At 39.5% G+C, this 18619-nt stretch overlaps 1 protein-coding gene across 2 annotated transcripts in view; it reads right to left on the reverse strand.

Moving 5' to 3' along the window:
• Nucleotides 1–18115, reverse strand: part of hdgfl2 (HDGF like 2) — a 53083-nt gene extending 34968 nt beyond the window's left edge. For both annotated transcript variants that reach the window (XM_048614159.1, XM_048614158.1), the window contains exon 1: nucleotides 17925–18115. In XM_048614159.1, the coding sequence (XP_048470116.1) occupies nucleotides 17925–17996 (72 nt within the window). In that variant the 5' untranslated portion in view covers nucleotides 17997–18115. The remainder of the gene's footprint in view (nucleotides 1–17924) is intronic.
• Nucleotides 18116–18619: the final 504 nt, after the last annotated feature.

The raw sequence follows: 18619 nt of genomic DNA on the forward strand, positions 1-18619 counted from the left end.
CGCCTTCGTGGTCTGACTGGGACTTCGTACGTTTTTTGATGATTTGATGAACAGTAGTGCATCTTCCCAGTTAAGTCATGACAATTATCACAACTTCAGGGATTTAACGTTTAAGTTGTGGGTGGAGTGCCAATCAAATGGACTACTGTGAACTGGACTATATTAACCTTCTTGAGTGCTGATGGAGTTGCATTCACAAAAGGCAAGTGGTTGGGAGTATTTCAACACATTCCTGGTTTATGCCTTGTCAATCAAAGGTGGGCAGGTTTTGGGGAGTTAAGACGATAAGAAGAGTTGATACACAATTTTCTGAGCTATTCTCACAGCCATAATGTTTTTACAGCTAGCCCAATTTAGTTTCTGATCAATGGGTAATTGCAAAGATGTTGATGATGGGCAAATTCAGAGGAAGTTATGCCATTGAGTATAATGGTGTAATGATATAATAATTATTGAGAATTAACTCAAAAATTATTAAAACCATAAATATGTTATTAATTGCTAATTCTGAGGAGTTTGCATGCTTTAAGATGTTACTGTATTTGCATAGCAAGCTATGGAAATAACAAAAAGGAAATAAACGAAGTGCAAATCAACCAAGAGTTGAAATTTATCCACAACCACACGTTTCAAGTTTGGTCACAGTGCCTACTGAAAGCTGCAGCTGGCAGGGACTGTTGCAGGGACCAGTTTACCACCAGATAATCAACAAACATTACTTGCAAATACAAAAAAAACTTTCTCCCTCGATATTATAGGACAAAGAAAGTACTGTGCAATACTGTAAATTAACAGATGGCAGGTTAAATGTTAATACATGTTAAATAACAAATCTAAATGGCTATCAGAAAGCAAGCACTGTTGTTAATATGAGTTTCACAATTTAGTAAACAAACTGTACAACAGTAACAGATGCATTCTTGCAGGGAATGTCAAGAACTAATCACTCAAATTGCAGGAATGAACAAACTATATTCTGAGCCAGAAAACCTGGTGTCAAAATGTTTTGTGCCTGGACACTCAAGGAGTCAAAAAAAATGCCAAATATTCATACAAAAAGTAGCATCCAGAGTCTTCACAGAAAGAGGAAAGTAATGACAGTGCAGGTAGCTCCATTGTGTAGTATCATAGTGAAGGCAATCTTCACATTCGGAGTTTATGATTCATGTAGCAGTATTCAGGAATCACAAATATAAGGAGAGGCCAAAAAAAAACTGACAATTTCACTATAAGAGAAAGTTCCTTTCCATTGAAAAACATGCAAGAAATATTTTTCCCAATCAAAAAGATTGCCATTCATTCAACTAAATTTAATCACATCGATACTAGAAGTCAAAAAGACTTAATAGTCTCATTTTGATAGGGGTTATCAAATTTATTCTTAGATACTTCTCTCTATCTCTTCTTTTAACTTGAATCATAATTGTACTATCTTGGCTTTTCTTCCTGTTTCATCACCAAATAACTTCAGCAGAGTTCAACCTAACAGTAGTTGACTATAACTGTGACCAGTGTCATTTGCGATGAAAGGAATACATCACACCTTAAAGTTAAAAGCTGAAATTGTGATTGCCAAAATATCAATTCATGCTTGCTCCATTAGAGGCAATAAAAATCCAAGGGATTAATTTTACCTTAGATAAATAAGGTACAACAACCTTAAACAGCTACATTTGAGCAAGTGCAGTGAAGAGGTTCTTTCAATTTCATATTCTATACATACTTACACTTTTTATTGGCCTTAGCAACCTAAAAACACTGCAGGCAACATTTCCAACCACCTGAAGTGTGTATGAAATTTGCCGATAGACTTCCTCTATCACAATTTATGGGTTGAACAGTTGCTTAACTCTAAATAGATTCAGTCTTTGAAGCCTCTAGTATACAAGTGTGTTAAGTTTGATCAATATGGCCACCCACTTAAACACAACTTCTCTTTTTTCCACTTTCCCTCCTAAACATGCTTTGGCAAAAAAAATGTTTCTATTTCATTCCTGCCATGTCCCTTTACATACACACAGTTATTATACTTTTGCATTGGCTCTGCAACTTTAAGATGTCAGGTCATTGTGAAAGATGCTACATAAATACAATTTTGTCCCTCTGTTATAGTAACTATATCATAACCCCATGTGGCAACATGTGCCTGCAGCTCATCTCAATTATTGTAATGCTCCTTGTATTAACACACTGGCATTCAAACAGCATGCTAGTATGTTCTCGTGGCCTGTCTCTATTTATGTTACGGTACTGCCATTTTACAGAGTCATATCAGCTCCCTTCATCATAGTTTTTCACATTTCACCTCTATACAGATGCGCTGTTATCCTTAAAATGGCCAGACCACCTGTTTTATAAGAGAAACTTGAAGACAGCATGTACAGCCTGACATCCCACTGTGCCTGAACAAACGGGTATACTAGAAATTGGGCTTCTTTTCTTCTACTTGGACCCAAGGCAAATTAATTTTGTAATAAAGAGGAATCGCAAAATAAAAATCAGCACTTCCCAGAGTGCTTCCTCCATAATCCGTTTGGCAATTTGATGCTGTCATTATACTTTTTAAAATTCCGTTGCATTTGCCTCTCCTAGTTTGCTAAGTGCTGTAACTCTCCTTTCAGCAGCCACAAGCAAATTCCCCTTCCCTTATCAAATTAGTAGCATCCTTGCTGATTTTCAATTTTTTTTTTTATTCAGAGCTATGAACTGAGAGCTGAAGGCAAACTTTGGACTGTGAACAGCAGCTTGTTTAAAAAAAGAGAATCAGCGAACCGTCACTTGATCACGAGGCCAGGCCTAAAAATTAAATGCAGGTTGTTTCTTGTTAAAAAGGTGCTCTCCCAATGCTTCAACTTCACAGTGGCTTGATGGTCAGATAGCAGATATTAAAATCATAACTGGGACCTCAGAGGGAGACAGCCAGTCTAACAAAGAGAGGCCAGAGTTTGAACTGGTTTTTGGACTGAGTTTGAGTCAGAAAGATTGTGCCTGTGAAAGATTCAGGTCAGAGGTTTGATTGTTCCCTACTTATCCTCTCATTATCAACTGATTGAAACTTGAGAATCTCAGTTAGAAGAATTAAATTAGTATTCCTCAGAGCCTGCTGGAAGATATATGCATGCATCGGTGTCATAAAATCATAAGAAACAGAAGTAGAATTAGGCCATTTGGCCCATAAGTCTGCTCTACCATTTGATCACAGCTGATATGTTTCTCAACTCCATTCTCCGCCTTCTCCCTGTAACTTTTGATTCCCCTTACAATCAAGAACTTATCTTTTCTCGGTCTCTGTCTTAAATACATGCCAGGACTAAGCCTCCAAGGCCTTCTGAGGCAATGTACTCCTCAAATTCACTACCCTCTGGCTGAAGAAATTCCTCATCTCAATTCCAAAGGATTGTGGCTTCACTGAGGCTGTGCCCTCAAGTCCTAGCCTCTTACAATCATAGAATCCCTACAGTGTGGAAGCAGGCATTCGGCCAATCAAGTCCACGCTGACACACCAAACAGCATCCCACCCAGACCCAACCCTGACTCTATCCCTGTAACCCTGCATTCTATTTGGCTAATCCACCCAAGCTACACATCCCTAAACACTATGGGCAATTTAGCATGACCAATTCACTTAACCGGTCCATCTCTGGACTGTGGGAAGAAACACATGCAGACACGGGGAGAACGTGCAAACTCCATACAGCCAGTCACCGAGGATGGAATCGAACCGGGTCCCTGGTGCTTTAAGGCAGAAGTGCTAATAACTGAGCCACTGTGCCACCCAGTCTCTTCTACAAGTGGAAACATCTTCTCCATGTCTATGCTATCCAGACCTCTCAGTATTCCATAAGGTTTAAATGAGATCCCCCATCCCCAATCCTAACCTCCAATCAAGTACAGACGCAGATCCTCAAGTGCTCCTCATAGGATGGTGATAAGCACTGCTGCCTCACAGTGCCAGGGATCCAAGTTCAATTCCAACCTTGAGCAACTGCCTGTGTGGGTTTCCTCTATGTGCTCCAGTTTCCTCCCACAGTCCAAAGATGTGCAGGCTAGGTGGATTGGCCGTGCTAAATTGTCCATAGTGTTCAGGGACGTGTAGATTAGGTGTGTTATAGGGGGATGGGTCTGGGTGGGATGCTCTGAGGGTCAGTGTGGACTTGTTGGCTGAAGGGCCTGTTTCCACACTGTAGGGATTAAATGATCTTCTATGATGACAAGCACTTCATTCCCGGGACCATTCCTAGCTCCTGAACCGGAGCCTATACGAATGCAATGCTGTTCATAATTATTTCACCGATTTCAAGATGGATAACAACTTCTGGATACTGCAATTGATTGAGCAGATGCCCCAGATCCATTTAATTACCTCTTTTATCATTCTTTACCTCATTCCATGCAGTTAAGTATTTCAATGCTGTGGATTTGCACTGAATACACTCCTTATGGGTTAAGTCATCCATACTGCCGTTTGCCACTCTGTAGCTGCTCAGTGACTGTCCTGTAACAGGATACTCAACTAACACAGATTCCCAAATGCACAGTGGTGGTGGATGAAAATTGACACACAACTAGACTGTCACAACTTTACAGATAACCATTTTGAAGTGCATGTTAATTGATTGATGCCTGCCTCTAGTCACTTATAGAGTCAATTACATTAATACTGCTGTTCAAGAGGAAACCAACTCATTCTACACAACTGTGATCAAACCCAACTCCTACAGCAATAAACAACTTGCATTTACTTAGCTCTTCCAGACCAGAAAGCCAGGTCATTTCTGGAGACTTGGACTCAAATCCTGCCATGGCAAATGGTGGAATTTGAATTCAATAATAATCTGGAATTAAGAGTCTGATGATGACCATTGCTGATTGTCAGTGGGAAAAATCCATCTGGTTCTATAACATCCTTTCAGGAGGGAGATCAGCAATCCTTACCTGGTGTGGCCTACATGTGACTCCAGACTCTCAGAAAAGTGGTTGATTCTCAACTGCCCTCAGAGCAATTAGAGATGGGTAAAAAATGCTGGTCCAGCCAATAATGCCCACATGAATGAACAAAAAAAGTGAATGCTTGAAGTGTTTTACGGCTAGCTAAATACCTTTTAAGTGTAATCACTTCTGTAAAGTTGAGAACATGTCATTGAGGTTGCACACAGCAAATTCCCACAGCAATGTGATAATGACTGGAGGATTTGTTTTTATAACGGTGATTGCGGGATAATTATTGGGCCAGGACACTTCGAATACCTCCCTTGCTCCAAAAGACATTTCAACCAAAAGATTGCAGCTCCAACAGCCCAAGTTTCCCTCAATACTGCACTGGTGTGTCAGCCTTGATTTTTATAATCTGCAAGTATATATCATATGATGATGAGGTAAACAAGTTGCATAAAGTTAAAAACATATACTGTGAAAAGTGACCTTGATCTGGAGTCCAGGAAGACCTTTACTTGCAAAATTCAAGTTAAAGGGAGCCCATCTCAATTAAAGAATAACGATTTAACTTGGGGCAAAAGGAATTGAAATGTTCTCACAATATATGAAACTATTATGATAAAAAAAAGTTAAAAAGGAATAACTACGGAGTACCAAGCTATAGATAGAAAGTCAATTTTCAGAACACAAGTTTAAAGATAATAAGCAGACAATTAAAGTTAACTTTTTAAAATTCTGAGCTTAATGTGAGGTATTACTACAGAAAATATCACTGAGGTGCTTAGCTATATGTATTTTGCCATTACATTACGATTTGTATTTTCTAACTTGGGCAGGTCACTGAATTCCAGTCTGGGGGCATATCCAGGGTTCAACCACAAGCATAATTATGATATAAATCTCAAGAACTTGCCAGTAACTTAAAGCATGATGTGGACATCTAATTTTGATATTTGTAAATTTACTTATATGATGATATGTAGCTTTTTTAATATATCAAAAAGGTCAACAACTTGATCACAAAAGTAAATGGATCTTGACCATCCAAACCTTGTAGAAACTATATGGATAAGCAGCTCAACAATTTGGTTGAGAGATACTGGCAACTTTGACCAGTTGTGCCATTTTAACCTACTCCTTTGAACGAGCTGCAAGGATACACACTAAAAGTTGGTTTTGACCCCTTTTTAATTTGGGTCCTAATAAGGTCATTAGTGCCTGGCTGAAATTTTAAACTCAGGCCTGTGGGTAGCTGTCTTGCCTTTTCACTCCATTAACCCAAGACCTGAACTAGAGATTTCCCCAGAAGACAATAAAATGACTAAATTGGTTATTAAACTCCTCTTGTAAGAACGGGATAAGCACAAGTGCTACTGTGAACCCAATATGGAAAACTTAGGGAATGTTGTACCAGACTCAATATCCCTGCAAGGCATTCCAGACCTAAACTGAACTGATAGTTTCTTCAATGGGCTGCGATTTTCTACAAGGAAGTCTGACAAGATAGCACCTTACTGCTAAGTTTGAAAAATGAACATGTAGCATGGTGTCCTGCCGGAAACCTGCTGGCAGTTAAATCCAAACTGAAACCATGGAGGGAGAAAGAGTGAAAATGCTCCTTGACTGTAACTACATTCCATGTAATGTGCTTCTAGGTCAATGATTATGACTCAAAGCGTAAATCACAAAATTGGTTATTTTGCAGAATGTGCACAAACAGCATAGTAGTTACAAAAGTACCTTCAATTGTATTTCCTATAACCCAAATAAGACTACATTATACAGGATAACAAATGGAATGCTAATTTTTGTTTTATTTTCCCCTTTGAGCCATCATACAAATCTGTCCAGGTAGTTTTACTTTGTGCATATTCATTTTATTTTCCATTTTCAAATATTTATCCAATTTCCTTCTGAATAATACAACCTCTGCCTCAAAAGCAACATTTCAATAATGAAAAAAATTCTCACACTAGCTTTCATTCTCCTAGAGATAATGATTCCATATCATATTACTTTATAATCCAGTGGGAATAATCTTCCAATAATTTATACCTTAAATTGGTGTGGTAGCACAGTGGTATTGCTCCTGAATAGGAATCCAGGGGTCTGAACTAACAATCCTTACAGAACAACACAAGGCAGTTTGAGAATGTTAGTTTTTATTTATCCGAAGAATATTTGTACAAGTGTTGTGGTTGACTCTGAAATTCCTTCTGAAGTGGCTGACAGTTGTATCAGAAACTGCTAGAGGTTCATAAATGCATTCTACACCACTTTCTGTGGGCAACTAGAGATAGGCAAGAAATGCCTGTGCTCAAGAAACTGACACAGAAACTTGCATCCTGAGTATTAAGTTTTTGATAAACTTCCAGTTTTAAAATATCTCTGTCAGATCTTTTAGTTTATCTTAGTGATCCAGTACCCTTTCCACGGCTATAACTTTATTCCCATAATTAAGAACCCAGAATTGAACATTGCTTGTCACTCCCCGAAAAAAACCCAAAACTTCCAATTACAACTTAATAATGGAGCACATTGTTGACTGGGGGCAAAAGTAAAATAACCTTTAACATATTTACGGATTATGAAGCAATTATGTCCTTGATTATTCCTCAGCTAGATGAGGCTCTCAACACAACAGTAAACCTCCATTAAACAAGACAACCTTCCAATATTATTTACCACAGTCCACCTCATTTGACTTACCTCAGTACAAATCAGTCATAAACAACAAATGCACTGTAAATTTTAAAAAGGTGATTTTCCAAACTTAAAATCAATACGTTATTTTAAGAATGCAGAATGATTGAGGTAAAAGCTGTACATTTATAATTCAATTTATGAAGTGAATTATACTGACACATTTAGGAAATGAACATTGAAAGAGAAACGAGAGATATATGAATGCCTTGTGTCAAAACAGTTTGAATTGATTGCTACAACTTCATACATTAAGTATTCCTCACCTTTTTCAGAAAGAAGATTAAATTCAGTGGGAGAATTTTCCTGTTGCACTCTGGTTTACTTTGTCAACAAAACTTTAATGAGATTTGGCACCTGGCATTTTACTGCATCTCCCTCGTTAAAGGGAGGCAAAAATACAAATAAAGAGCATGCACACAGGTTACACTTAACCGAACAATCTAACTCGCTATAGATCATGTGGAATACCATGGTATACTCGGAGAGTAACAACAAACACAAATAGAGAGTGAAAAGTTTCTCAAGTATTTCCAACCCTAAAATATTTACAAATGTATCACAAACTGTCAGTACTGCACTACATAGAATGTACAGATCATAAGTCTGCAGCCTAACTGATAATGTTAGTGTTTATGTTCCATACCAGACTCCTCCCATTATACCTAATCTAACCCCAAAAAAAATCCCCCTACACCATTCTTTTGTTTAATCCAGCTTCCATTTGAATGCATCTATACTACAGCTAACGTTGTTTTAACTGGCATCTTATGAACCGTCACTCTCCATAAACCACCAAGCATTATATACCTCAAATACTGTGAAGTTTACTATATCCTGTCCAATTACTATAGATTTTAAAAGTTTATTTATCTCAATCTAAATATACTTGTTGCTCAAACGGCCACATGAAATATCAACATTTGAATCAATTTCGAGTCACTTTACCCTCAGATACTACAATGTCTGAGTAGTCAGTTGAGGGTGCAAGTGAGAAGGCTCTCTGCTGCTGTGCATACCCCCTGCATTACGTTTCTATTACATAGTGTGTATTTTTACATCAATTATGTGGGTCTCGATTATCCAGAACATTTGATCAATTGACACATTCCTGGTCCCACTGGTGCCAGACAATAAAAAATTTACTTCATTTACCTCACTTTTTGTAATAACATGTTCTATGAACTAACTATGCCATGAAAAGAGTTCTCTCCCAAATCCCCTATTGGATTTATTAGTGACTATTTTATATTCATGGTCCCAGGATTCAGTCTGTCTTACCACCTCCACATCTACCATTTTATCAAACACTTGCATAATCTTGAAAGATCTCAACCAGCATTTTCAGCATTTTATCTTTTTCACAGCAAATGACACCAGTGTGCTCAACCATTCTTGATGAAATAATCTCAGCTGGAAGCATAGAAACCTGGATCAAAAATAGGTCATTTAACCCATCAAGCCAGCTCTGCCATTCAAAACGATTATGGCTGATCCTATATCTCAAAGCCATACTCACGCATTCTCCCCATACCGTTTGACACATTTAGTTTCTAGAAAACTTTGCATTTCTTAAATATATTCACTGCCTTTGCTGGCAGAGAATTCCACAGGTTTCACAACTCCGAGTTAAGACATTTCACTATCTTAGTCTGAAATGGTCTACAGCATTTCATCAAAATGGGAACTCTTGTTTCACTTCCCCCTAACCACTCCCAGGGAAAACATAATTCCTCCATCCAATTCGTCCAGATCTATCAGAATTTCATTTGTTTCAAAGGGATTCTATCTCATTCTCTAAACTCAAATGAAACAGACCCAACTGACGCAATCTCTCCTCAAACAACAAGTTTGCCAGCTCAGGAATCAGTCTGTTGAACTTTTTCTACACTCCTTTGATACCAAGTATATATTTTCTTAGGGAAGGAGACCAAAGCTGCACATGGTATTCCAGATGTGGCCTCACCAAGGCCCTGTACAACTGCAGTAAGACTTTGGTGCTCATGTACTCAAATCCACTTGCAACAAAGGTCAAAGGTCAACTGGGCAAAATCATCGTTAAAGCTCAGGCATTGCTGTGTGGGTAAAGGCCATGTTGCTACCCTTTGCAGTTAACGAAGTCCCTGATTTTAAAGACGGTCTTGTGGTGCTGCGGTAGTCTACTTAGCTTTGAGCTAGAAGAAGCAGGTTTAAGTTTCACCTGCCCTGGAGGGGTGTTACAACATGTCCAAAGAAGTTGATTAACAATATTTTAATTGGAGGATAACTGGGGTTAATTTGGGCTTGTGGCATAGTGATAGTGCCCTGCCTCTGGACCAGACATCTAGGTCTGACTCTCACCTGCCCTGGAGGTGCAAATACGTCAATTCAAAATACTTACCACTTGTCCTAACTGCTTACTGCACTTGTATACTTTCTTCCAATGGCCAGCATATGGGGGAACCCAGATCCCTTTGTATATGAATCTTTCCCAATTTTACTATTTAAATAATACTTTGCCATTCTATTTCTCCTACCGAAGTAGGCAACTTCACATTTATCTACAGTTCATCGTATCTGCCAAGATGCTGCCCACTCAACTTGTCCAAGTCACCATGAAGCCTCCTTACATACTCTTCAATGCTCACACTCCACTTAGTTTTATGTCGTCAGCAAAACTGGAAATATTACACACAGTTCTCTCATCCAAATCAGTGACATGCATAACAAATAGGCGGGCCTCCAAGCATGTATCCCTGTGATACCAGACTTGTCACCACCTTCCACTCCAAAAACAGCTCATTTATTCCTATTTTGTTTCCTGTCTGCTAACGAATTCCCAAACCATGCCAGTATTTGACAATGGGCTTTAATTTAGTACAATAACCTCTTCTGCAGAACTTTTAAGCTTTAGGAAAATCTAAGTACTCCACATTCACTGGTTATCCCTCATCTATTTTGTAGTTACATCTTCAAAAAACTCCAAGTTTATCAACCATGATTTCCCTTTCATAAATCCAAGCTAACTCTGTATAAATAACCTAGTTATTTATTAAGTATCCTGTTATTACCTCCTTTACAATAGACTGCAGCACTTCTCCTACAACTGATGTTATGTTAACTATTTGCTCAGGCTTCATCCTAGTATACTCATTAGGTCCCTCAATATCCTTTTTAGGACATAGAGACAACAACTGAGCAAGTGCATAAAACACAGTTTTTTTTAAAAAAATATTAACATCGCAATAAACAGTACATCTCCACAGTTCCATGTCCAACACCTCTACTGTACTTCCAAATCTGACCTCATTGGATCTAGACAGCAAAACGGAAAAAAAACTGTATTTGACCCCACTTGCTACTTCTATAATAACGAGTATTTTGTCACATCCATCTCAATTGTAAGTTCAGTAACTAATGCTTCAGTTTAGTGTCATACAGTATATACTGTTCTTTTCAGATACACTCAGCATTATATGTTAATGAAATCATAATGACAAAAGTCAGCCTTGTCATCATTTTACTGGAGATATTAAAAAAAGGCACCAAATTTGCTGAATTGCAGATTTTGTAACAAAATCCATGTTAGACTATTGTAGTCCCCGATCCTTCAATGGCAAATGTATACCACAATTTACTGGTATAATAATTAGTTTATGCCACGGTAAGTACAACAGTGAATCAGTAAATACACACCTAACAGGCTAAGCAAACACAAATTGAATTCAATGTTACTTAACAAAAAAAAAGTCTGTATTTATGTAACAGATTTAAGACATCTAAGAAATTGTAGAAAATTGAAAAGCATTGTAAAGCAGGAGCATTATCAAAACAAAATTTGACATTGTCCTGATGAGCAACAACTCGGGCAAAGGGGTAGGTTTTAAGAAGTATCTTAAAAGAGGAATAAGTGGTAGAAAAGCAGGACTCCTTAGGGGAGGAACTGCAAAGTTTCTAAAGCTTAGAACGTCAGCAGCTCAAGATGTACCCAGCAGGGGTGGAAACCAAAGAGGCACAAAAGCCAGAATTGGAGAAGTGCTTGAATTTTAAGTGGGTTATAATGCTGGAGGCGGTTGTCAGGGGGACAGTGAGACCATCAGGGGATTTGAAATAAAGATCAATATTTTAAAATAGAGTTTGGTGTAAGTCAAGATATGGACAAAGTTTTGGATGAGCTCAAATTTATGGAGGGTGTAAGTTAGAAAATCAGCCCGGCTCAATGACAGAACATAAATCAAATGATGTTACAAGAGAGGAGTAGCAGCCTTGGTAATGAAGCAGATACATGGTCAGAAGTTTATGTTGAGGTGAAAGACAACTCCAAAGCCCAGGAGTGTTTAAATATAGCTGGGCAGAAACAAGCACACCTGTAACTCAAGGGCAATTTTTAATATGACTGATTACTTCACTGACATTCAGGGATCCTGACTTTCCACTGAGAAAGTAAGAACAAACCTGAGGTTTACTGCCCTCAATTATGAGGAATATGTAATCCCTATGCTATAGCCCAATGTTATTTCCATTGTGCTTATTGGATTATCAGAAGGTAGAAATATGCATGTTGAGACCAGTATTGCCCCCATTCAGAACTCACCAAACAAATGGTCTACATTGTGTTTTTAAAAAAAAACAGTTCTACTTGGATGGTAGTTAACACTGCCGTAAGTTTCTTTTTAAGAAATTAGAAACCAAAAGTGTACTTCGTCTGTTGGAATAATTTAAGCACCTGGTTTATAGTTATTTGATTCTGCAGCTTTATCAATCTACAAAACCCAAATTCTAAAACCACTATGTTTTTAAGCTTCTTGATTTTCCTGTCTCCAGTGAGGATACATTTAGAAAATAACTGTTGCTCCATGCTGCACATATCGTGAAAGTTTTCCAAGAATCATATCCCAAAATGTCAAGACATTTACATTGTCAAATGGACCGTGCCAGAAAGTGAACAGTGTACCAGCTTCCAAACGACAGCACAAGATATAACATTAATATTTTGAAAACATAGTAGAATATAAGTTAAGACAAAACATCAATTTTTTCTTCAACGTTTGGACATAACAGAAAGAACTTGCATCTTTGGAACAACTAATTTCATAGACGAAAGCAAAGTACTGCAGATCAAACTCCAAGCCCCAAAAGGAGTCATATCTCAAAACATTAACTTTGTTTCTCTTTACAGATTCTGCAAGATCTGCTGCATTTCTCCAGTACTTTCTAGTTCATTTCTTAGGTGTCCGCTGTGACTTAGAGGCAGACGGAAAATTAAAATTGCACTCTAGAGACTTTAGCACAAGTTAGTCTGACACTTGCCATACAATACCGGGGGAACACTGCACAGTTAGAATCCCTACAGTGTGTGGAAACAGGCCCTTCGGCCCAACAAGTCCACACCGACCCTCAGTGCATCCCACCCAGACCCATCCCCCTATAACCCATCCCTGAACACTACGGGCAATTTAGCATGGCCAATCCACCTAACCTACACATCTTTGGACTGTGGGAGGAAACCGGAGCACCCGGAGGAAACCCACGCAGACAAGGGGAGAATGTGCAAACTCCACACAGACAGACACCCGAGGCTGGAATCGAACCTGGGTCCCTGGTGCTGTGGGGCAGCAGTGCTAACCACTGTGCCACCGTGCAACCTTTCTGATAAGGCATTAAAACAGAAGATCATGCCCATCTCCCAACCTTCTGCCCCCTCAGGTGAGCAACAACGATCTAAAGGCATTATTCAATGAAGTGAGCAAAGTTCTTCCTCCATGCCTAGCAAATATTTATTCCTCACATCAACATTGTTAAAACATTATTGCATTGTTATTTGTAGGACCTTGGTATACTCAAATTACCACCACATAACCTACTTCACACAACAACCTACCAAATACTTCTACAGAGTGTTGAGCGTCACCCTGAAGTTCTGCAAGATATTATGTGAATGCAATACTTAATTTTTATCCTATCTTCTAGACATCCCAATATGATTCTCAACAGATGAATTATGGTCACTTTTATTACATTGGCAAATAGAGCAGTGTTATGGAAAACAAAAAGACCTGCATTAACATACTGGCACTTCACAATCTGTGTTCTGAAGCACTTTAAAAGCAAATCAATCTCAGATAAATTAATGAGTAGTTTGGACTCTTTTCCCAAAAGGCTGTCAACGCTCAGAAAATTAAACTTCCGTGATGGACACACACATATTCAATAGGTAAGAAGGTATCGAAGGATGTGGAGCCAAGGCAGGAAAACCGAGTCGAGGGCAGATCAACCACAATCCAATTGCACAGCGGAGCAGATTTGACAGGGCTAATGGATTGCACCTGATCTTATATTTGAGAACCACTTGGAAGGGCAGTGCCTCTTGTAGTGTAGGAAATATGACATCTGGTTTATGTACAGCAAACCCTCACAAATAGAAGTGATACAAATGACTAGATCACTGATGCTTCAGAGATAAAACAGTGCTAGAACACACACCAAACAAACAATTCCTCAAATAGTGTCATGGAACCTCAGCATAATATTTCATCTGAAAATTGCACTTTCAACAGTGCACAGTCCCTTAATAATGCACTGGTATCAGCCTAAGAACATTGGACCTTCAACCACTTGAGTTTGTTCTGTCACTCCATAATACCGTAAGAAACAGGAACAGGAGCAGGCCATTCTGCCCCTCGTGATGCTCTGCCATTCAGTAGGATCATTGCTGATCTGACAATCCTCAAGTCTACTTTTCCCCATAACCTTAGATTTTTTTTTATAAACCTCTAAACGTCATCCCTCAGCCACCTACTCGCCAGAGAAAAAAAGTTTTAGCCCATCCAGCCTCTCCTTATAACTCAAACTTTTCAGTCTCGGTAACATCCTTGTAAATCTTTTTTGCACCCTTCCAGCTTCAATAACATCCTTGCTATAGCAGGGCGACCAGAACTGTATGCAGTTACTTCAAACATGAGCATACTGATGTTTTGTACACCTGTAACATGATGTTCGCTAACCTTAAGTTCATATTTTTCCAAATGTGAATAAATCCTAACCCTAAGCATCTTCTCCAATAATTTCCATACTACTGACGCAAGGCTCAGCCTATAATTTCCCAGATTATCCCTATGAGCTTTATAACTGTATGACTCCCCTATTGATCAAGAATCTATCTCAGCCTTAAATATACACAAGAACTCTGCTCCCACAGCTCTCTGCAGCAAGGAATTCCAAAAGATCACAAGCTCAGAAGACATTCCTCATCTCAGTCTTAAATTGGTGTCCTTTAGTTCTGAGACCATGCCCTGTGGTTGTAGGCTTTCCAATGAGGGTAAACATCCTGCAAGCATTTATGCTGTCAAGTCCCTTAAGAATCCTATATGTTTCAATGGAGTTTAGAAGAATGAGAGGTGATCTGAATCCCAAACGGTCTAGGCTTTGCTCGTAAGACAATCCCTCCATACCAAAGATCAATTTTGTGAACCTTCTCTGATCTGCCTCCAATGAAAGGATATCGTTCATTAAATAAGGGGACCAAAACTGCTCACAGTACTCCAGATGTGGTTACACCTGCACCTTGTACAGATGAAGCAAGACTTCACTACTCTTATACTTCAACCTCTTTGAAACAAAAGGTCAACATTCCATTAGCCTTTCTGATTGCTGGCTGCACCTGCATGCTAGTTCTCTGTGGTTTTGTGCACAAGTACCCCCAAGTCCATTTGTGTTGCAGCTTTTCTCTGTTTAAATAGCAAACTGTTCTTTTGTTCTCCCTTCCAAAATGAACAACCTCACGTTTTCCCACATTATGTCTCATTTGCCATCTTTTTTCCCCACTTACTTTGCCTATCGATATCTCTCTGAAAACTGTTCACATCCCCTTTGCAACTTGCTTTCCCACCTGTTTTTGCATCATATGAAAATTTGGCTACAGTACATTCACTTCTTTCCTTCGTCATTAATAGGTATTGTGAACTGTCGTGGTCCCAGCACTGATCCCTGTGGAACCCTACTTGTTACAGGTTATCAACCTGGAAAAGAGCCGCCTATGCCAATCGTTGTTTCCTGACTGTTAGCCAATTCTCGATCTGCACCAATAGATTACTTCCAACACCATGGGCACTTGTCTGATGACAACTTTTTGTAAAGTGCCATGTTGAACATCTTCTGGAAGTCCAACACGTCTACAGTTCCCCTCTATCCACTCATTGACACTTCCTAGAAAAACTCCAATAAATTTATCAGACATGATTTCCTTTAAATGAAGCAATGTTCGATTAGATTATCATTTTCCAAACGTACTTATCAATTCTTGAACAATTCATTTCATCAGTTTTCCAACAACAGATGTTAGGTTAATTGGCCTATATTACCCATTTTTTGCCTATCTCCTTTTTGAATAAGTGTGTCAGAGTTGCAGTTTTTCATTCCTCTGGTACTTCTCCACTATTCAAGGATTTTTGGAAAATTACAAACAATGCATCCACTATCACTGTAGCTACTTCTTTTAGGATCTACAATGAGATTCTCATAATATCGTGGCTGATCTGTGGCGAAACTTCACAGAATAGATTACACATAAATGTCTGGAGTGGGGCTTGAAACTACAACATTTGACAAATCGAGAATGCTATCAAGACATCAGGCTGAACTATTATTGAGTTCAATATTGAATTCAATACTTTTAGGGCCTAAACTCTCCCATGTCCCAGCCCCCCACCCCATACACCAGGCCTTGTTACCACATAGCCTGCCACTACACACCCCCTGTTATTAGTCACTAACAGTCCCCATTATGAACTATTCACCCTCCCAGCCTGATTGTTAGCAACTCCTTTGTCGGTCCAACTGCCTTTCTCTCTCTTTGGGCTCTATCTTATCGTTTACTCCCTACCCCACTCACCTCCCTATTTTCTGCATATAAACTGACGTTTTCCCAGCCACCATCAATTCTGAGGAAGGGTCACCGGACCCGAAACGTTAACTCTGTTTTCTCCTTCACAGATGCTGCCAGACCTGCTGAGCTTTTCCAGCAACTTTGTTTTTGTTCCTGATTTGCAGCATCCGCAATTCTTTTGGTTTTTATTATTATTATCTAACAGATGTGGAGGTGTCAGTGTTGGACTGGGGTGGATGAGGTCAGAAGTCACACAACACCAGGTTATAGTCCAACAAGTTCAGCTGGAATCACAAGCTTTTGCAGCACTGCTCCTTCATTAGGTGGAGTGAAGAGAAGCAAACAGGTGTACAATTTATAAGCAGAGAGATCAATTTGGTGAGACCCTCCATACACAACTCTTATACCTACCATATTATTCCAGCACCAGCTGATTTTTAAAATAATTATCTCTCTGCCTCAATTATTCAGATTATAGGTCATCCCTTCACTTGCTATTCAGCTGTTAACACTTTTCTCACACCATCTGAGCATTTCTGATCACCTGCAGAGTCTTAATATTTAGCCTGTCGGCACTTCACTCACACCATTTGTACGATCTTTTGATCTCTCTGCCGATAAATTATGCACCTGTGTGCTTGTCTTCACTCCACTTGATGAAGGAGCAGTGCTCCAAAAGCTTTTGATTTCAAATAAACCTGTTGGACTATAATCTGGTGTCGAGTGACTTCTGACCTTGTTATATTACAGTGTAGAGTTTGCTAGGTAGTCAACCTTATTACTTAATGATTTCAGCAGAATCCCAAAGCAAATGTCTTAAGAGATTTAACCTACACGTTTTCTCCAGGTAACCTGGTAGGTAATGATGATGATACATTGGCAGGGGATAGGTTGGAGAAAGGTTGTTGGTATGTAAGAGGGGGTGGAGCAGTCTCTGCGCGCGTCGTGTTGGGAATTGTAGTCCGCTAGGAATTCCAGCTCGTTTTACGTCACCTGCAAACTGAACGACCTGGACTACATATTCCACAATGCATCGCAAACACCACACATGCGCAGAACCACCGATGTGTCCAGAAAAATCTACTGCACAACACACATCCGTTCCCCCCCAACAAAAAAACTTTCAGCTGCAATCTCACTCCAAAAACCACACCAGACATCTGCTTAAAAAAAATAAAGTTCTCACGAAGAACTGCAGAACAGGAAAGGCCCTTTGCCTTCTTCATTAATAATCAGGGGAAACAAAAGAATTAACCACGAGAGAAAAATGCAAATGGGAGATATGTTTTAACCATGTCACCTCGGTTCCAATGCAGTATGTGGAATACGAAAAATTTCGACTGCGCTGCTTAATTTTTTTTCTCTCCACCCCCTGTCAGACTCTCTCCCGCCAAAGCGCATCGGGAGACAGCGGCATACTCACCCGAGCCGGCCAGTGGGGATAACCCTTCATTTTGGCAAAAACCAGGTCTCCAGCTTTGAAACTGTGAGGCATTTTCTGTCTGATCTGATTTGACTCAGTCAATCTGTTTCCACATACAACAGGCCCCAGCCTAGGTGCAGCCCGACACTGACTCTTTCGAATACTGGACAGGGCCCCTTGGGGGAGGGGGGGGTAGAAACCTAACCTGCTGCCAGAAATCCCGCCTTTCCCCGCCTCTGATTGGCCCCTTCTCCCCGCGCCGCGGCAGCGACGAACCCTGATTCGCGTTACGGCCCGTCGATCGTATGACGTCAACGCCAGGTTTCTGTGGTACGTACAAAAAGGCTGCCTAGTTTGCTTGTGCTAGAATGAGCTATGGTTGTTGTGTGGATACTCTTGCAGAAGTGTTGAAAGAAATAAATTTATCAGGATTGTATTGCATTGCGTGTCCTGCCAAAATTTGAACTGTTATATGATGTACTTTTGGAAGTTTCGTGGTTTATTTATAATTTGGGGGATAAAGAAGTTTTTTCTGCTTTGGTTGTGTCAGCAGCACAGCCCAACATCCATATTTTGCCAACAATGATGAATATGGTTAACAAGGGAATAATGACCAATTTTTTTTTGGAATATGGGTTGTGGACATATAAACAGCAGAGATAACGCCTCTGCTCTTGTTTAAAATGATGCCCTGC

The sequence above is a fragment of the Rhincodon typus genome, chromosome 29, assembly GCF_021869965.1.
Source record: "Rhincodon typus isolate 14 chromosome 29, sRhiTyp1.1, whole genome shotgun sequence".
Taxonomy (NCBI): domain Eukaryota; kingdom Metazoa; phylum Chordata; class Chondrichthyes; order Orectolobiformes; family Rhincodontidae; genus Rhincodon; species Rhincodon typus.